The 21,596-nt window shown below is 41.5% G+C and overlaps 1 protein-coding gene across 3 annotated transcripts in view; it reads left to right on the top strand.

Moving 5' to 3' along the window:
* si:ch73-138n13.1 (STE20-like serine/threonine-protein kinase) overlaps positions 1-21,596 on the top strand; it is a 28,235-nt gene that overhangs the window by 5,007 nt on the left and 1,632 nt on the right. For 2 of the 3 annotated variants that reach the window (XM_035165811.2, XM_035165810.2), the window contains 8 exons: positions 930-3,662; positions 5,936-6,061; positions 18,492-18,607; positions 19,940-20,105; positions 20,290-20,446; positions 20,627-20,760; positions 20,972-21,114; positions 21,471-21,555. In XM_035165811.2, coding sequence (XP_035021702.2) covers positions 930-3,662; positions 5,936-6,061; positions 18,492-18,607; positions 19,940-20,105; positions 20,290-20,446; positions 20,627-20,760; positions 20,972-21,114; positions 21,471-21,543 — 3,648 coding nt within the window. In that variant the 3' untranslated portion in view covers positions 21,544-21,555. Of the gene's footprint in view, positions 1-929; positions 3,663-5,935; positions 6,062-6,211; positions 6,416-18,491; positions 18,608-19,939; positions 20,106-20,289; positions 20,447-20,626; positions 20,761-20,971; positions 21,115-21,470; positions 21,556-21,596 lie in introns of those variants that run through there. The other variant, XM_035165812.2, reaches the window with a different exon arrangement.

The raw sequence follows: 21,596 nt of genomic DNA, 5'->3' as shown, positions 1-21,596 counted from the left end.
CCCCTGGAGTGCCTTCACGTACCCCCAGGGGTACATGTACCCCCATTTGAGAACCACTGCTCTAGACTATCCTCAAATTTTTCTAAAGGTACAACTCCGTCAAGCAGTCGATTGAGTGTTTTATGTCGATGTCCCAAAATCCTGTGAACACATTCAGGTTATAATTCTATTCAGATGTACACATGTCTACATGATGTGACTAAAGTCGGAATACTTCACATGTCTTAATTTGATGATTGCTTATTCTGAACTAATTCGAATTAAGGTAATCAAAGAATGCTGTTTACATGGCTCATTCAGACAATTGGCTCAATCAAGTTAATATCGCAATATTGGTGTCCATGTAAACGTAGCCACTGTAAAATGACACCTTATACGCACCAAAAGGAGTGTTTACATTTGCAATCGATCCCTGTCTGTCTGCACTGGGAGGAAAATGTTCCTAGGGGAAATGGGGCATTGAAAAAAAAAATTTGAAATGTCACTGCCACAGATGTACAAAGCTGTGAAACCTAAGACTGCCTGCACATTAAACATCCCCGGTGGCTGCTGGTTATGAAACACGCAGAGAGGAGATCCCTGGAAAAGGTTAACACAGAGAGGCTTTGATTACCACCTCTGCGCCACACCCACTGTTATGAGGCCAAGCCAGAACAAGGGGATATCATTTCAGTTCTGTTCACTCAGTGACGTAAACTTTGTTTGCTGTATTTTCTCCTGTGCTGTTGTCAAGCTTCACTAGCTCTCATGTCTGGTTTTGTAGTGAAAAGTGTTTCAGTTCAGATTTGATGTTTAAAGCTTTTATTTTTTCATAAGCCTCATTTATTATTTTATAGTGTTTAAATGATGATTGTTAATTAAACAAACTGACAACCAGTTGCAAGTTTGCTGTCAGCAACAATTCTCAATATATATCTTTATTTTCTCAGAATGAAGAGTTCACTCCAGAACCCAGCGACCACATGACTTTTGTGGATTTTAAAGATTCTCAAGAGCAGCTCACAAACGTCTCCATGCCTGAATGGCCTGAAGCAGGACAGATGCTTGATGCTTCTTCCAAGGAAAGTGGTCCCAGCGGTGAAGTGCAGACAGTACGGGCATCCTTGTTTGAAAATGTTGTGGAGAGGCACAGTGTGCTGATGGTGGATGAGGGCGAGCCTGCAAACAAGCTCAAGGATTCGCTCAGCAGCCTGTCATCAAAGAGAGGAAATGGTGAGGACGAGGGAACTCTGGTCACTGCCAACTATAAAGAACAAGTGTCTCCGTCGAGTCCTCTGCGGGTGCTACACGCCTTTGACACGGTGCAGGCTATTGAAGAGAACAGGGCAGTGAGTGAGAACATCCCATCAGCTCAGTGGGAAGATAAGGCCATGACGTTACGCTCCAGGCGCTCAGAAGGAAGCCGGCCGGTAGCAGAGAGAACTGGCACAGCACAAGCAGAACCAACTTTGTCAGTGACGCCCGATCAGCAGCCACGAATTCTGAGAGTAGGAGCTTTGCCAAAGTGGACTACTACAGGCCACGAGCAGGACGCAGGCACGGAGAGAGAGATGCAAAACGAATCACAAAGGGAAGGAGAGGTGGCTTTGGATAAAGAGAGGCGCAGAGATGCCGAGCAGGAGGAAGTGGCTGCAGCACCTAAACGTTTGAAAATACTGCAGGCAGAAGAACAGCAGAAACCCAGGGCGACCTACTTTGCTTTGACTGGACAAATGCAGGAGCCAGTTTCTCCTGTAGACGCAGGAGCAAATATGGGGGACATTGCTATGCCATTTGATGATTTCTCTGTGAGGTCTGCACTTGGGGGCTCTCAAGGGAAGATCCTTCCCGTTAGGAGGAATCCATCATTAGAGGAAGCTTTTGGAAAAACCTCTCAAGATCAAGTTGAAGAGCTGATGAGGAGCCACATGCCACACAGGGAGATTAGACCAGCATTGGACGGACAGGCAACAGAGGAAATAATGGTTGGAAAGAAACAGGATACAGAAAAACACAAAGGTAAAATTAAAGAACTTGAAAGGGAAAAACAGAGACTAGAGAAACAAGCACATTTAGAATTTGCACGAATGAAGGAGCGAGAGATGCAAAGAGAATTTGAAAGGCAAAGACAGAAAGCCTTCGAGAAGGAGAAAAAAGAGTTTGAGAAGAAGCAACGAGCACTGGATAGGCAGAGGCAGATAGAACTTGAAAAACAGCAACTTCAAGAATTGCAAAGAGAGAGACAAAGAGAACTGGAAAGAGAGAGGCAACGGCAACTTGACAAAGAAAAACGTAGAGAATTGGAAAGGGAGCGGGAGATTGAAAGAGAGAAACAGCGAGAACAGGAAAGGGAGAGACAGCGTGAGCAGGAGAGGCAAAGACAAAGGGAGGAAGAGAGGCAGAGAGAGCTGGACAAGGAGAGACAGTTGCTCGAAATCCAAAAGGAGCAACAGAAAATGGAGGAGCTGACGAGACAGCAGCTCTTAGAGTTTCAAAAGCAGAAAGAAAAGGAGAGGCAGCAGCTAATAGAGCTCGAGAAGCAGAGACTTCGAGAGAAGATGGAGAGAGAAGAGGCAGAGAAAAGAAAACAGATGGCACTTGAGCAGGAGATGAGACTGAGAGAGCTCGATAAAGAAAGGGAAAGACAAAGAGAGCTGGAGAAGGAGCATCAGAAAGAGATGGAGAGGGAGAGGGAAAAGCAGAGAGAGCTGGAGAGACAGAGACAACTAGACATTGAGAGGCAGGAATTAGAAAACCAGAGGTCCAGACAACGAGAGCTGGAGAGGGAAAGGCAGAGGAGAGAAGAGTTGGATAGACTTATGGAGATGGAGAGAAGAAGGCTCTTGGAGTTTGAAAAGCAAAAACAGGCAGAGCAGGACAAACAGATTTTGGAGTTTGAAAAATGCAGACTGAGGGAGAAGATGGAAAGGGAGGAGGCAGAGAAAATGAGACAGATAGCCAAACAGCAAGAAGCAGAGAGGCAGCGACTAAAAGAGAAGCAGAAGAAAGAGGAGCAGGAGCGCGTGAGGTCGGCACCTCTCAGGCCTAAAGTGTTGGATCTGGACTCTGTGCAACGAAATGAACAGTTTCCCAGGCCTGCTTCTCATCGCAGTGACCTTGCAACAAGATGGAAAGAGCCGTCTCCGAGAGTTGAAGAGTCTTACAAACCTGCCGACACTTTCACATCCCAAAACCAGCCGTCCCCCAGTAAAGACCTGTTTCCTGTACCTGCTCTTCAGGGAGTGGATGCTGGGGTTGGCTGGAGGATACAGCCAACACCTGAGAGAGATGTTAGCTGGAAGGTGCCACCACAGACTTCAGTGGGTTTCTCCAGCCCAGTATGGACAGCATCTCCTCAGGATCCATGGGAGCTGCGGCCCGTCGAGATGTCTGTGGACAAGCCTGTGGCTGAACCCAGAAAACATTCCAACATACTCAGCCCAGAGCAACTCCTCCTCAGGCAGGAGGAACGGCTCCTGACTCCTCAGAGGCCCTGGTCTGCCCTGGTGGATGAGCCACAATACTTGGGCCCTGTTCCCAGCACAGACACCAAAGCTGGGAGCTCTGCTGGTGGAGTCAACAACAGCAGCGCCCCCGCAAATCAGATATGGTTCGCCACAGAGCTACAGCCTCAAGACAGCAGGGGGGAGGTGTGGAGCCAGACGAGGTCACAGGATTCCAAGGTGAGTCTACGAGATCCATGACAGACTGACACTATTTTCTAGGAGTTTTGATCTGTTGAAATCTTTTTTTATTTTATCTGTGTCAAGGTTGACAATTTAAATTAGCTTCTGTTTTCACCTTTAAGCATCTTGGCTCACTAATAACTACAACAGAGGCAAATCCAATCATATGAATAAGGAACTTTAAGTCATGAGTCTTATTTTTCTCTTTATAAAAGTAATACAGCAAAAAGGATACAAATTCAAAATAGGCTTGTTGCTGCATAGATGTGAAAAAAAGGAAAATGGAATCTGGAAATAACCTATTATGAACCAATAAATATTATATTATTATATAAATATTTATAACTGAATCAAATAGGTAGATTATGATAAAGTACAATCAACATATGGAAATGCAGCAAGACTCTATGGATGCAGTGACAGAACATAATCGATTCATGTTTTCCGCTACGTTCATTGTTTTAGCGGTTTTCCACCGCTGAATAATTATACCACTGCTGCTTCAGGATCAGGACAGACGCAAATTAAAGGTCCAGTCGTCCTGTGTCAGAGTCTCCTGTCGGAGTCTGCTTCCTCCTCACTCCCCCTCTGACCGGCGCTCACTTTACACAAGTTATTAGGACACGTAAAGGACTGACGTTTACTTTGTGTTTGATTGATTCTCTCTAGAGTTTATGAGACACATGTTAAACCTGCTACACAACACAAGACGTAACATGACGTGCACAGTCAGGACATCAGGGTTAATGTGACCGGAACGATCCAGAGTCATGATCCGACATCATCAATTAATAACTAAATACATGTAATCATCAGCTTGTTTGAAGAGGGACGGAGACGAGCAGACACACACACACACTCACTCACACTCCTTCAGACCATAGCTGCAGACAGAAGATAAGTTCTTCCCTCAGACTATGACCCAGCACTGTGTCTTAACTTCATTGTTGCAGAACGAAGCAACGCCCCGTTTATCCAGGTACATAAATCTGAATTCAGCAGGTTTTTTATAAAGATCAGTTCTAAGTGTGAGTGATTAGAAAACATCAGAGGAGCAGAGTCACTTGTTGACCTGCGGAGAGTAGTGCGCCTAAGTGCAGTGGCGCTAATATTCTTTAACTGTTACAATTAGTTATGAATGGGAGAGAATGTAGTAGTAGTATTTTAACACACACCAAAACTACACATGTGCCATTATTCCTGTCTGAAATTGGTAAGAAATGTCATAAGTTGAACTGCAAGAAAGTAGAATTCAAATGGTCAATACCGGATGACAAACGTGTTTGACAGTATAGTGATAAAGCTTTGTTCTCTCTCAGAATAAACATTTGAATAACAAATAACTGAAACAAGTCTGTCCCAAGTACACTGGTCGCACTCAGCAACATATAATTCAAATGTTCACACAACATTTATAATTCATAAATATTTTATATGCTATGTACTGTATATACGAATAGATTAAAACGATTGAAAATTGTCATAAAACGACAAAGATCTTCTGATATGAGCCTCATACAGACATACAAGTATGTGTTTATGCTTCCGAAATATATGAAAACTTTTATTTTAGAGTTAAACAATGAAATAATTGATGCGCATTTATGTTAACATTTACATAAAAAAGACTTTTTAAAATACTTACTAATACCTTTTATATATTTGGTTGTATTTGGATTGTATTTTTATTATAGTTATTTATAATAAAGTTCATGGTTAAAATAAATTTAATTTTTAATTGTATACAATATAAAATATGGTTTGATAACAAGTTCTTAGTATCATTGCCATGATTTTTTTTTAATATATGTATCGGACGATATTTTGATATCACAATTTTTTTTATTCCTTGATATCAGTATCAGCCCCCCAAAAGTCATTGTTTGTGTTCTACATTTAATAATAGAGAAATCCATAATCCATACTGATTTATTGACCTTACTTCTAATCCTATGAGGACTTAATCATCTGTTTGTTTCTTTGTAAGCACGTGGAAGAGCATGCATACTGTGGCTCTCCCAGTTATTTCCCTGTAATGGTTTAAAAATAGGTGTCCAACTTGCACGTACACTGTATCTAAATTGCTGAGAAAATAAACCCATCAACAACAAACTCACACCCTCCTCGCACAAGCCAAATAATACAAGTTAGGTCATTCAAAAATGATAACGTGGTAATTAATTTCTCTCACAGATTAACAAGACACTTCAGCATCATGGTATCAGGTTAATGTGATGAGGAGTTCATGTTGGTCCCTTTTGTGTTGTTAGGAGTTGAGCAGGATGCGGTCTCGCAGCGTGTCAAGACGATCTGCTCCTTCATTCAGCACTGTGGAGGGAAGCCTTTCCAGGATGAGGAGCCGCAGCTCACACAGAGAGCAGGACCGCCACAGCTGGGTGAGTCAGGCTGCAGCTCAGCCGCTGCTATACTAATACTGCGTTCCAGGAAACCAGTAACCAAGAAGTGAGAATTAAGATCATCAGATTGATGACTTGCTGAGTCCATTGTTACAGTCACTCTTTTCATTTGGACTGTTTCTCACACAGCTTTGTGGAGACGGAGGTATGTGTGTGTGTAGCAATGTCCTATTAAGGTAAAACATCATTTTTGAGGTCCTGGTTAAAGGTTAGTGGTACGATTTGTGCTGCTTATACCTGCTGCTAATAGATGCTCTGTATGAATGTGTTTGTGAAAGGCAAACTGTATTGTAAAGCGCTTTGAGTGGCCATCAAGACTAGAAAATGCTGTATAAATACAGACCGTGTGTGTGTGTGTGTGTGTGTGTGTGTGTGTGTGTGTGTGTGTGTGTGTGTGTGTGTGTGTGTGTGTGTGTGTGTGTGTGTGTGTGTGTGTGTGTGTGTGTGTGTGTGTGTGTGTGTGTGTGTGTGTGTGTGTGTGTGTGTGTCTCGTGCTTTGTAGACAGACAGTAGGTAAAAGTGGAATGCAGTCAGTTGGCTGATGGTTGACAGCAGAACGCCGCCGTGTAAAAGTAGTAAAGAGTCTGTGACTAATGTTGATGGCATGGCCTGCTAGACTCACCTCCACCCATCCCACGTCACACTCTAGGGAAGTGGCGGCCGAGCAGCTTCTCAGGCCTGTATTTCAGGATTGGATTAGATAAATGGTTAATGAGTACTTGCCCTTACTGCTCATTTATTAGACACCTGTCAGCATGGCTCAGGGAAACCTGTGAAGTGAAATGGCTCGTAATGATCATGTGTCCTGCAGCAGCGCAGACACGTAATATTTGTGTGACTGTGATCCTCTGTGCTGCTTGTAAACACCTGCCTTTTCCAGCTCTTAGCCTTGTAGTTCAGGTCTGCTTTTTCTTTTTGACATCGGTAAACCAAAGTTTGTCTGCATATTTGCAACTAGACACACTCATGTATTATATGAATTCAAGCACATCCAGTCTGTGTTTATCAGCTGTACAGGGTTGGGTTCAGTCGGCTCTTTGTCATCGAGACTGTAATTGCAGTTCCCGGTTGAAGGCCTGCACACTGAACCCAGGAGAACAGTATATTGTGTCTTATAATTGCACGGTGCCATGACACAGGGCTCGGATTCTTTCACCATGAGTTCAAAGGTGACTACTGCCATCTAGTGGTTGTGTTTCAGTCTGCTGATGTGACTCTTGGGTGTCAAGGCAAATTATGACAACCTCATATCCTTGGGTAAAATTTGTGTGTTTGCACCTCTCAGTATATTTCATCCATCTCTGTATCACATGTGCTGTATGTGATTCTTGAGCTGCATGAAAAGTGTGTGAATTATTTTTCATTGTAATTCATTGTAAAAGACATGCACCATGTTCGCATAGCTCATAGATTTGTTTTAACATAACTTAATAAATTGCTTTTTTAAAATTAGATATTGAAAATACCACGTTGATAACACACAGAGCTTAAACTAACAGTAATTTTAACAGTCAATTACTATCAATATAGTTTGTCACTATATCTTGAAGCTGAGATTACATCCTAATGGTCCAATACCTAAAGCCTTTCAATCTATTATCATATATAACAGCAGAAACAAAGAAATGATTTGGAAGAATAAGAACATTTTAAAAGAGAAAATGACAAGTTATCAATTTTTTCCAGGCTCAATAGTGGTACCTCTACCCGAAGTAGCCATTCAAATTTTTATATTTTGGACCAGGTGAAAGACTATCCCTGAAATGTGATAGTACCAGATTATAACGAGTGGGCGGATATGAGATCTGATTTATTTCCCCACATTATATTTAGTGGTTGGTGCATCCTCAGGCTGACATAGATGAGATAATAGTTTTGTGGTGACATCATTGGGGGAAGTCAGAGGGTCTGAGGCTGGCGAGCGGGGCAGAGCAGAGATGGGCACTGGGCTGAGAGCTGTGTTTTACATGTGGTCATGCTGCTTGACTCCACACTGCCTCTGGGTAAGTGACAGCACTACTCTCCTATTACAGATCTTTCTCTCTAAGATGTATACATCCTCTTATTTAACACACTGAATGTATGTAGCGATCATTAACAGTATTCTGTATGTACTATAGCTCCATGCTGTTTCACCTCTTATGTGTGGATGCTGGTCGGTTTGTAGCAGGGCCTCCACAGAGACTGATGAGGTCAGAAGAACAAGGGAAGTGTTGAGCAGCCGTGAGTCACTTCCAGTAGATGACGCTCAGGAGGAGGAGTGTTAGGAAAATAAGGGAGAGTAGATATTTTTCTTCTTTCTGTCTAGTTTTAAACCGTTTATAAAATTTGAGAAAATCACCAACATTACAGAACTACTTCTCATATATGACAAAATGTAATGTTTTCATGTTGGTAGGAAATAACTTTTATGTGATTTAAAAAATTGCTAACGTATATTTTCATGATCAGGTAGTCTGACATTTTGTTTTGGGATTAGTCTATAATATTTTATTATTATTATTGGGGCCACTGGGATCTTTTTTTGCTTGTCTTATCCAAACAGCAGTTCAAAACCAAACATTTTTACATTTACAATTGTATAAAATGAAAAGATGCTGTAAATCATTGAGAAGCCAGAACCAGCAAATATTTATCCGAACAGAGGACTTAAATGTTATAAATTTACTTATTATAGAATATAATAATCAATAAATATTATAAAGAATGCCCAGTTAGATAATTAATTGCTTCAGCTGTAATTTTGAGTATTTTGTTATCTTGATAATTAAGTTGAGAAGAGGGAATATTGATAAAGCAATTACAGTTTTGGTACCACATGTTTCAGGAAAATAATAATATTCCTGTTATGTCTTTACCACCAAACAGCAAACGTAAAATATGTAGAAAATGAGTTAAGCTTTTTAGCCGAGGCTAATTTAGCTCGTCCTTGAAGGTCAGATTACTCAGGAAGAGACGATGGTTGTCAAGCTGAGGAGAATGTGAGATAAGTCTTTTGTGTGCTGTTGGAAACGCACAACCTCACCGCAGACTCGCATTTAACACTTCACAGAAAAGATAATCAGATTACCTGCAGGGGGCATATGTGGACAGGGATCCAGCTTTTATGAAGCCCCTCTGTCCCAGTTTGCTCTGAGGTCAACTCTCTGAAGTGTGTCTGGAGTCGCCCACTGTGGCTTTATTTAGGCCACCAGCTCACCGGCACCATACAACTCAGACATGTTTAAGTTGGTAGCATGTGTTGCTGTTTGCATGAGTCCGACTGATTTGAATAAACCTTGACTGAAGCCTGTTGTGATTCTTGCTTTTGGCTGCATTGTGTTAACAAACTGGTTGACATTAGAGTCTATTTTCATCCTGGGAGTCACACCTGTCTTTTCACTCTTGTCTCTCATGCACATCTAATCAATCTATTTTTAGTTTTTCTCATTCCTATCTTATCATATCATCCTCACTTTCTCTATATAGTTGTCTCTGTCTGTTTTGGATGAAGTGACATCCCTCCCTCCTCATTTGTCTCCACTGCGTCTCTGCTCCAGCTGTGACACTTCTCTGTCTTGCCCTGCAACGGATTCAGGCTGGAGCGACAGAGCACCGCAGAACATATATCAACCCTCCCCTCTCTCCCCCCTGCTCTGAATCAGGGACCTCCCATTCTCTCGCTCTCACTCTCCCTGACTCTGTTCCACACTCCCTCTCTCCACCCAGTTTCTCCTTGACTGTGAGTCCTAGCGCTGTAATACAGTGAGCAGCACTGCTGACGCATTTTCTCCTACCTGCCTGTACCTGCAGCAGGAGACAGGGAGAGTAACAATTTTTCTCCGTCTGTCTTTTTTTTCTCCTGTGGATTTGACTTGTCCACCACAGGACTCTCTCCTGTTAGCTCTGGTTTGCTTTGCTGTGGTTTCCCTCTGGTTTTCCTCATGGAATACGAATGACTACAGCAGCTTTCCTTGTGCCACCAGCTGTCTTGCACCATTTCTCCTCTCAGCTTTGAGCCAGAAGGTAACGTAGTACCACGCACCATGGGGATGTGGCCTCGTTGGATAGATGGATTTCTCAACTTTTAACCCGGGCCCTTTTTTTGGGAAGAGACGCATCAACGCCATACCTGGAAGTACTGCCAGTCTGATTGAGGCTGGGATCAGACAAGCTCACACCTGGAGGATTTGCCTAGGGGGGTCACAGAGTGTTGTTGAAAATCCAGTTCTAATAACTGTAGCAAAGTCGGGGTATATGTTGGTAACACATAACTGAATGTTGTGCCAAACTAAAAGAGCAGGTTGCGGATGTGATTCTATTAATATTGCTCTTGGTTGTTGTGCTTTGGGTCCGAGAAACATGGCTGAGAAACATGTTGGTAGACAGCGCAGCAGTTTTCCAGTCTCTCTCAGAGAGTAGTACCCTGCATATCTAATAGAAAGTGCTGGCCTTACGTAACCTTTACATGCCCTTTTAGGTGTTTTGCCAGGCGTATCATAGCTAGCATTAGTGTGTGCATTGAAATTGACATTAGAAAGCTTCACAATTAACTTAGGGCCGACATCCTGGAGCCTTGACAGTGATGAGTTGAAACAGAGTCCTGATGGCTCCAGTGGGACTGCACTGCAGAAAGGCCATTTAGGAGTGAAACCGAAGAGCGGCTCAGTCCTGTAACGGTCAGTGACTGACTGGCGTTGTCTGTGCTGCAGACGCCACCAACATCGCCACATCAAAATCAGCTGAGCTGCGTTGTTTTTCTCTGTGTCACCTTCCTCGTTGCTGCAGTATTGACCCAGCAACACACATCAGTGAATACCTAGGGCACTGTCCCCGGACCACCACCTCTCAGCAGAACTAGACTCTAATGCTTTCCCTCTGCTGTGATAACAGGAGTCACAGCTCAGTTCACAGACTCTATTCTAGCACACCAGGTCTTGCAAGTAGTGGCTGGTGATGGAGTATCTGGGGGACAAGCTGTCGGTGGCTCAGTCTCAGGTGACAGGATGGGTGGGAAATGTCCGTCGCTCCCTGCACGGGGCACTCGGCTTTTTATCCAACCCAGCGGAGAGGGGAGGCAGGGGAGAGGACGGGACTGGGGACTTCAAGAGAACCAACTCCCTGCGTTCCCTGGCGTCCCGTAGCAGGGAGTCCATCCGCAGGTTCTCACTGCGCAGCCAGCAACGTCTGTCCCTACGCAGGCGCACCGCACCCAACACGCCCACTGCTGTAAGACAACACACACATTTAAAGTACAGGGAAGCACTGGTATCAGCTTCCACTGTTGATACCAGATTAAAACAATAATCATACATATTCACCAATCACCAGCCACCTTTGAGGTTCATTACTGATCAATAGAGTCGGTTATTGCTGTTACTCCTGTATATGCTCAGCTGTAGAACTTTCACATCAGTTTGAGTTAAATATTGTGGAATTCAACTAATTTTTCAGAAATGTCCAACCACTGTTTTATTGTCACTGTGTTAACAGCTGCTCCCTCATCAGCTATTTGGTCTCTTGCCAAACACGTCAAGAACTTATCCATCTGCCTGGTTTTGCACAGCCCCTGCTGCTTCTCGAATATCTCTGTCTATACTTTCACCACATATCAGTCTTATATTGTCATTGGCACAATGTAAATCATTCCTTGTTTCTCTATTTGTTGAGCAAAGCCGTTATTCTAGCTCTTCAGGACCAGCACGTCACCTACCTATTGTGTTATTAGTGATAATACTAAGTACTAGGACTAGAGCTGGATTGTATGGCCAAAAACTATATCAAAAATGTTTATCAGTCAATATCAATAATTATCATGATGAATGTCAAATTTTATTAATTTTGTTTCTCCTTAGTGAAGGTTGTGGTGTCAAACTATGAGCAGAGAGTGACCAACACTTGATAAAAAGCAAAATATTTTATAAATCAGATATAGATCAATTATGTACCATACATCCTCACTGTACTTTCACAATGCATAAGCATTATATTTAGTATTGATATGTAATTTGAACTTTTATTATATTGCTATTAATTTTACAGCCGTAACATCGAATCTCTTGATGAGATGAACATTGTGATTTCTTGGTTTCTGGTCTCTCCTTGACTCCACCCTGACATCTAAACTGCTCTGTTCTCCATGTGAAGGACAGATGTAGAAATCCATGTAAGGATACATTTCAGCAGTTGTTCCTATCTTTAGTTTACGCCTGTTTGCTGAAGTGCTGTGCAACACCTCATGAGTCATAACACTTAAAGATAAGCTTTTTTCTTTCTTGACGTATATGTGGCTGTCATTTGTGTTGACGTGACTTTGTTTGTCTTAGATATCACAAGTCGTGATTGTTGTGTGCGGGAGCAGCTTAATTGTCTCCCCACTGGGTCGATGGTAAGCCGTCAGGTAGCCAGTAAATGGATGAGAGGATGTGAACATTGGGGTTACGCATTTCCTTTGGAGCCCAAAAACATCAAAACAGGTTTGAAAGTGCAGAGATGGAAAACTGCACCTTCTGCTAAATTTACTTATGCTGGTTTACTTTTGTCACAACTTTCTCTTCCTTGGATCTGATGTGCTCTTTGGTAAAGAGTTGCTCCAGCTGCCATTAGAGCAGCAAATGGAAATGTGTAGGTGTGTATGACAGCTGAAAGCAATTCAGCCAATTGAGCTTTGACACTAACTGTCAATATCCAGTTATGCAGAGGACTTTACAGTTCTTAATATCCTCATGCTTTTTAATTTGAGAAACTTATTTTTACTGAAACTCAGTTTGAATAGATGAACTGGGCCTCCATGATCCCCCACGACTGTGCCACTACGTACAGTTGGATATTGACATGTGATAGCTCGCAGTTCCTTATAATCTCAGATGACATTGTAAGCTGACAGGTTTCCAAACCTCTATACCATTTAAGTACTGACATGGCATTTGTGTCATATCAGATGTTGGATAAATATAAACTGCCAACTGTTTATATTTATATTTATATTTAATTCGACTTCAGACATTCCCCACCCTGTGTCATGAATGGTGGACCCCTGCAGGCAGTAAAATAAATATGATCATGTATCATAATGTGATACATGATCATATTTAATAGGAAGTTTAGCGAAATTTAATAATCCCATCAGTGGACATACATTTACAGCCAAAATGACACGAACAACAGGAGTCAAAGGGACATAAAGAAACATCTCTAGTATTTTATTAGATGTGGACTTAAAATCAATGACTTGATAATATTTGGGATTTTGAAGTTTCAAAGAGCATTGTCAAGCTAAACCAATCAGAATGAATTGTTTTGTTTTTTGGGACCAGTACGACCTGATGGTAGGACATAACAGTTTTTTGAGAAGTTAATGAGTATTACAAAATATGCAAATGACTAAATATGCTATTAAAACCTTTAATTATAACCATGTACAGACTGTAGTGTATAGCTGTTTTATCTTCATATCAGCTTTGGGGTCAGCTATTAGGCCTGTATGTGTGTACTGCACAACAGCACTTTGAACAGATTGGAGACACGTCCATGTGTCAAACATTTGATCTCAAACACTCGTCATATTGGCAAAATCCACAAAAAACAAACCTCAGACTGAAAATAACGAGAATAATCCTTTAAGTCAGGTCCAGCACTCTCTGGGCTAAATTCCTAAGCCAAGTCAGGTTTTTACATTCTTCCCCTCTGTTCTTAGCAGATGCTTTGTACAAAACTGAGCTATCGACTGTATGTAACACTTATGTAATGAAAGAATAACACAGCACTGTTCGTTTGGCCCTGCACACCATGTCTTAATGTAAGCTGTGGCTAGAATGTCCATTTGTTGACATGAGATTAGTAATTGTGGGAGCAGTTGTTTTGAATATCTGTAGGATATTGATATTGATTACTGCTGTGCGCACAAGTACATGCAGAGTATATTTTCCCACTCCACCCTTACCAGATTGACTAGAGCAGTTGAGTAGAGGACGGAAAGTGGTGATGTACTGTGGGTCTGATGTTGGGACTAAATGTGTGTATTTGTAATGCCTGTTATAGTCTAACAGTCTTTGAGATGGTCACATCCCATTTATAACTAGAATGTCAGTCTGTAGACGGCATGCTTTCACCAAGGCCCAACAGTCCCCTTTCAACCAGGCTGCACCAAATTGCACACACTCATAGATATCAGTTCCTTAAATATGCTTGATATCTTTTTGTTTATTTTTTTCTTTAATGACATTAGCACAGTTTACAAAACACAATAGGTGACTCATCAACCTCTTAACTAAAAAGCAGTTACCATCAATAAATATACAGTATATCAAAATACACTGTTTCTAAACAGTTTGAAAGATGCTTTTTTGATGCTATATAATATGCCGAATACCAAAATTGGGGCATTACATTTTTTATGCTGTAGTGGCTGTGTTTAAACAGCAATGTGCAATTACTACAATTATTATAATAATAATAATAAATGAAAGAGGGAGGTACTGACTTTTTTCATTAAGATTCATGTTGTTTTGTTTTAGAGCAGCAAAGAAGTGATTTCTGATACTGTAGCGTTAGCCAAAGCTAGCTAAAATGTCAGCATTTGGCAATATTTCATGCTAGAAAGTCCCACGAGTACAACGTCAACATGTACCGTATGCAAAACTTCAGTTTCGAGGGGTAGTACTAGTGTTATCAATTACAACGCTAGCAATAGGCCATACAACAATAATAACAATCGAAACTTCCATACAGGGTTAATGGCAAACAGTTGTTAAAATACATTATATAAATTCTTATATTTTTAAATGCACTTGTATTGGTACTTGATATCGGCCGATATGCAAAGTCCAGTCTGTATTGGAAGGGGAGGAAAGCTCTCATAACATGTCTAATGTAAACATCTTAACAGATTTTTATGGTCTGAAGGGTGTGATTGAAAAAATGTTGTCCATGTTGACTGGAAAGCCCACAGCACTGATTGAGAGCAGATGCACACACATTCCTCACCAGTGGCGTAAACTGATTTGTAAACTTGTGTCTTGGATGATGTGTTCATGTAAACACTTATTATATCTACAGTGGCTGTTCACTCTCTGTGATGCAACACCAGAGCCCTTTCCTTCTCATGAAACGGCAATGCAGTTACTCACTTTCTATTCAGCTCTTGAGTTATAGGAGCAATCCACAAACCACTGGCTTTCTGCCCCATGTGACTGTGTTGTGGGTTGTGTGTGGGGCTCAGTCATTAGTGCATTATCAGGGAAGAGTTTACCAAGGCCTCGATCCAGCCCCTTCCTTCTCTTGTTGTCAGTTTAACCCTATTTAGTGATCAACCTTTTCTCTCCTCCAACCTTCCATTCATCCGCTCTTTGTTATGTTGTTTCCTCCGGCGCACCCTTCCTGTCAACGGGAAGCTGAATATTGCTCATGTTATTAAGGAAAAGCCATAAATCATTGCTCCTGGACCTGCTGGTTCAGTAAGCTTTCGTCATCAACCATATTCTCTGTGTTTGTGCATGATATAGCCCACACCTGTGAGTGTCCTTTCACTAGAGCAACTGAGAAATGTGAACAAAGTGCTTAAAAGTATTTTGTTTTTAACCATGCACTGTCTATAGCAAAAGAGAAAGTGAGAATGTTCATGTTCTGTTAAAAGCATCTTTTTATACTGACTGATTAATGACCTGGTGTAATGGAGGAACCTTTTAAAGATCCACCACAAGGCTCATTCTGCTTAGAGCAGCCTGCCATAGGTATAAGCAGTGACTATAAGCAGTAAAGTGGCGCTGCTCCTCGACATGTTCCAGCAGAGGCAATGTTCCTGTTCTGTGTTGTTCAGGTGAGGGTGTGTTCTGGGAGTGTTGAGGTTGCGTAACAGACACGCCACATAGGATAGGAATTTTTATAAACAGCCCTTAATATTTACAAGGCCTGTTTTTAAAATGTTTTTAGGAATTTTGGCAGAGTCACAGGTAAGAATTTTGGCAGAGTCACAGGTAAGAATAGAGATAGGTGACATGATACAGCAGGGTCTAAACCAAAGATGGTGCTCCATACTGGACCTTTAAATCACCTATAAAGACTCTTGTGCTCTTAATATGCTGCAAAAAAGTAGGTTAATCAATGGGTCGTTCAAATATGTTAATGCTGGTTCTCACTAGAAGCAAGGCCAAAAAAAACTGCTGTAGTTAAGAGGAGGCAAGTATGCTGCATATGCCCCATAATTGTGGGTTAGGGTTCTGTGGTTTGATTTTAGCCAATCACCTTTGTTGTATATCATGTCCACTTCTATCTCCACAGTAGCTGTGTGAAGAAAAGAGTGAGATGAGAATAGATAAAACCGCAGTTACCACATAAAATTAATGTCAGATGGTCTTTGAAAAAATAAAGAAATCAATTACAAAATTGCTTGTGTCTGACAATTTCTACAACGATCTGAAACTGCCAATCCACCAAGTTAAGTCACTGTGTAGCAATTAGAAAGTTGGCAGGGTGACAGCCACATATTCCTGATTATTGTATCTCATCTTTCTTTGAGTGTCATCGCTCTCTTTAACTGTCTTTAGATTTACATTTTTATAAATGTGGGCGGCAGCTGGTCTTTAAAAGTCTTAAATTCAATATTACAAATAAAAGGCCTTTTAAAAGAATATCAAGAAAATGTCTCTACTCAGCCGGACCAAAGAAGTTTTAGTAAGTTACTTATTGGTAGTTGTGGTATGCGCTGCGTTGTCAGTCTGTCTCTGGTTAAGTTTATGCATTTAACTAATCCTTTTCTAGCCAGTCTGCCTGCTCATTTATGAACATGGGTAGATGTAAGTTTAACGATAAATAGCTTGAGAATGACGAGTGCTCATGGTGGTTAAAGCCAGTGCCTGGAAGTGCTCGTGAAGCAAACTGCGCTGCATGTAGAAAGTCTTTCTAGCTTGGAACAATGAGGATCAAGTTGCTGGAGCCTAACAGACATAAATGTTTATATGGAACAAGTATATTTACATCACAAGTTTGGTTTTAAATTTCCTTTCAAATGGTATCAAAAAGGTCTTAAATTTGACTTGTCTATAGCTTTAGACTCCCTGTAAATGTGACAGGTCATATTTATGGATAACCCCTTGCATTAGAAGTATTGATCTACTGTTGTTTATACAGTCTTAACTTCATCACTTTTGTAATATTTAAAAATTTTTATATTTTGTAGCTTGTTGTCAGAGGGAGGCCTTACATCAGTTTCAATAAGCTGCCTTGTTTAATTGAGCCATAATTGATTAATTGATCAATAGACAAGTGGTTATTCTTTATACATGTACACCCCCTATTTTGCTTTAAACTCAGGGTTTTTGTCCATTGTTGTCCGTGAAGTGAGTGTATTTCAAGCTAAGTTCTCTGACCCTGTGATGTCAATGTGAAAAGTGTGAGTGCTGTAAATCCTTGAGAAGAGGATGAACTTGAGCACAAGAGTTTTCTCTCAGATGCGGGGAGCAGTGCTGAATGCCCTTCTCACTGTTCTCTGTTTTCTTTCTTCCTGTCAGGAAAGACTGAGCTGATGAATGATGCCCTGTGCTGCTGTTCTTTTTTTCCCCTTCACTCTCTTCAGATATATTATGCTCCTTCAGTTAAAATGTCTCACAGTCACACTCCACCTCAAATGTTGTTTCTGTCTCATTGTTTCTCCTGACATCTTTTTTTGCAGGACTCCTATCTGTGTTTTCTCATACACAAAGAAAACAAGGATAGCATTCATGAAGCTTTAAGAATGAGAGCTGTGATCTTCAACCACTGCTCATATAAACATTGGTAGTGGACTGCGCTCCTAGTCTAGGAACCTGGGCAATTACAGAGCCAGGTGTATCACATTTCTGTGTCCAGCCCTCGGGCAACGACTGAGGACTGAGGGGTTTCTCTATTGTGTTTTTCCTATATAGGCCAGGGTTATCGGTTCATGCGCAGGCGTGCCTCTCTGAGCTCTGTGAGGTTTGGAGACAGTATGTCCTCTGTACCCGGCTCATTAAAAGAGGCATGGTTCAGTAGACAGCAAACACACGCTCAATCACCCACGCACCCATCATCCGTCTTTGTCCCCGCTCTGGTCCCGTGTCCATTAACTCATCCCTTCACCTTCCATTATGTGTCTTACCACTGCTGGCTACTAAAGCTCAAGAGGATGCAACAACTCTTCTGTTAATAGAGATGACACAGATTAACCAGCTACTGACTTTTTCTCATTCATGATAATTTTTCCCCGATCAATTAAACTTATTTTTGCCTAGTGGAGATCCAAATTAAGACTTTTACCAAACTTAATTAGGGGTCAGATTGCTTGATGCCACCTACAGATTGGTTTCAGGCGAGATTAGATTTTCTGGTGTCTCTCAGAGCGAATCTGTTACTGTATATTCCTCCCCATTCATTCATAATCTCCCCCGTCTCTTCTCCCTCTCCCTGCCACCTCCAGGTGCAGCAGAAGCAAAGTGTCAGCGGCGAAGAGGAGGAAAATGACCAGGAAACTCCGGTCCATGAGACTGACAGTCAGTACGGGACCTGGGAGACAGGACTGCGCACTGATGACAGGTAAACATGTTTTTAAATGCGTTTGCCATGTTTACACACATACAACACGGGCCAGTGATCCCAAACCATCTAAACACAACTACCTCACCAGCTTAACCAGTCGCACCAATGTTAAAACAGGACAAGAAACATTTATGTACATTTATTTTATCTTCTCACAGTAGCAGAGGACGTGCAGCTGCAGAAAAACTGGAGCAGGCAAATATTGCAGAGATTGTATTGACTAAAATCCACTGAAATACTTTTTGAATTCTGTTTAAAAAGGTAGAATAAATTAGGTGTTTAATGTTCAAGGTCATTAGCAACAACAATTATTAGGTCTTGTTTAAACATTTTTTTATTTACATAAAACATAATACATGAAAAACATTGTATTATGTTTTGGTGTTTCTACCAGGAAAGAGGAAGTAGAGCCATGTCATTGATCTCAACATAAATATGTCTGCTTGTTTTACATCAGGTTTCTTAAGAAATTTAAAATTATGTTTAAAAATTCCTCACAATGCTGAAAATAGAAATCCTGGATCAGGCCCTTTAACCAGATAAATACTTCCCAGGCCTCCACCAGGACAGTTTTGTAGTGTTTTGTAATCTGTAATACTGCTGAAAAATAAACAAACACACAGGTGAAAACATAACCTCCATGCTGGAGGTGATTAATCTTCCCAACAACAAGCCAGATAACGGTGGTACCTCACACCACACAAACCACAATTGTAGCACAATAAACAGTTTTTCTTTGGGAAATGATGTTGCTGCTCATTATAGAGTTCAAATAACTCCTGCACAACCCTGTGCTCTTCTGTGTCTTACATTGCAATCTATTACTGACCCCCTGTGGCTAGATAATAATATCACAACATTAACCACAATTAAAAGAATAGATAGTAAATCATATTTGTATATCTTTTTTTGAACAAAATATATTTACCTCAGTTAAGGAGGTTATGTTTTAATTTCTGCCCATCTGTCTTATTCAAAAACTATTTTACAGATTTTTTTATTGAAGGGGTGGAGTAGGAAGAACCCATGAAATTTTGGATTGGATCTATGATTTTATTTGTCACTTTCTTAAATGACAAGATTGGGTGTTAGCCTTGGGCGGACGTATGTAATCTCCAAGGGCCCTTTTGGTTTGATATGATTCACTGTTTTTCCATGTCATGGTGACAGAGGAGGCTCACAGTCTATTTTAGTTATGTGATCTAAATGATAGCCTCTATAGTGTTGCCACAAAAGAAAAGCTATGATTCAGACTCTATTTGATTGGAACTTCGATTACAGCAAGCATACAGTTGTTTTCAGATGTGTTTTCTTTTTAATCCTTTTCAGCCTCACTCCTGCCACTCCCAGCTCAGAGAGCAACTTCAGCCCATCACCGAGGAAGCCCACTACCCCGCACACGCCAGGGGATTCTGCCTCACCGTTTGAAATTGATACTCTGGACGGCCTCCTTCCCCAATCCTCATCTGACAACCAGCCACTCTCTTTCCCTGATGTAAGTGTCACCTGAGTCAACACAGCTCAGTTTGCACCCCATGTGCCTCTGACGCTGTGGTTTTGTTTGTTTTAATTTGTTAGATTTTTATTTAAGTCTTTTCATGTTTTAACTTGTTTACTTGTGTTGTATTTATGTTTTCATCTCAACTCATTGTATTTCTTTCCCGTGTCTCGCTGTTCAGGCTCCAACCACTCTGTTAGACACCAGCGTCCTCCGCTCCAGAGCCCAGCTGCGGAAGAAACGAGGGCCACGGGCGCGGCCCACTAGGGCCACTCGTCAGAGTGCTGCACAGACAGAGAGAGAAACTGCAGAGGACTGGCTTTACAGAGACTCCACAGGTTTATACTTTACCTGCAGCTGTAATCTTTGTGTTGATTTCCTCTGTACACCAAACAAAAGCAGCTTAAATCTTGATAAGACACTATTCCATCAAATGTCAAACTTCAGATTACCTTGTACCTCGTACGTGACAACTGCATGCTGATGTGTAAAAATAATTTGTGTTTGCTCTATGACAGAGGCAAAAGTTGAGAGAAAGGAGGATGACTCAAACTCTGAGGAGCAGGCCAGAAGAGTTGACCTCTCCCCTGCTGCAGCCTCTCAGCCACAAAGGGTCGCCCTGTTCCCTGGGATGGACCCTTCAGTTTTAAAGGTGAGCATTAACCTGTGTGATGAAGACAAGCAGAGAAGGTAAACTGTTCTACTGAAAGCATTCTGCAAATTAAATATGTGTGGAATCTGATTCTATTCATCCCTCCTGTACAGCTGTATTAAAGCGTAGCCTTTGCAGACTCCTCATGTATTTGCTACTCGTTCTATGTGTTATTTTCATCTGACCTCTAAGTTCTAAAATTTGTTCTCAGGCCCAGCTGAAGAAGAGGAGTGACACTGACAATCAAACTGAAGCACCTGCTCCCTCTCCCTCCCAGCTGTCTCGCTCCCCCAAGTCCCCCTTTCTTCCACGGGCAACGCGTGTACTGCCCCCATCTGGTGGGAAAGAAAATGGGTAAGCTACTCCATTTGAAGGAAAGATACTTTCCTGGGGGAAAATGATTTTTTCTTTGGACTAGAAAATTTGGCCCAGACTTTTCCGGAGTTGGCTTTTCACATATGAAAAACACTGTAGGAGAATGTCCGGGTCAGAGCAATGAGGGTTGAGCCTGGGTGGAGCATACAGGAAGCAGGACATGATGTATACATTTCACTGCGTAAAGCTCAGTGTTTTTGACCATATCACCAAAAGCTCATTTATACTTGTCTTTCCAAGTTGACATCTTCATCAGCGTCCTCTACATGTATGGCTCTTCTTTTTCATCCTGAGATGTTTGTGTTTGTAACACTGTCTTTGTGCTGTCTTTGTAGTGAGGACTCCCCCCAGTGGTTGAAAGAGCTGAAGTCCAAGAAGCGCTTGAGTCAATATGAAAATGAGAGCTAAGTAAATAATGAGGTGAGATATTTGTTTTCTTTTGAAAGAAAAAGAGGATGTCA

The sequence above is a fragment of the Hippoglossus stenolepis genome, chromosome 9 (genome assembly GCF_022539355.2).
Source record: "Hippoglossus stenolepis isolate QCI-W04-F060 chromosome 9, HSTE1.2, whole genome shotgun sequence".
NCBI lineage: Eukaryota > Metazoa > Chordata > Actinopteri > Pleuronectiformes > Pleuronectidae > Hippoglossus > Hippoglossus stenolepis.
The sequence above is the reverse complement of the archived record's forward strand: the minus strand, read 5'-3'. Positions and strand labels throughout refer to the sequence as shown.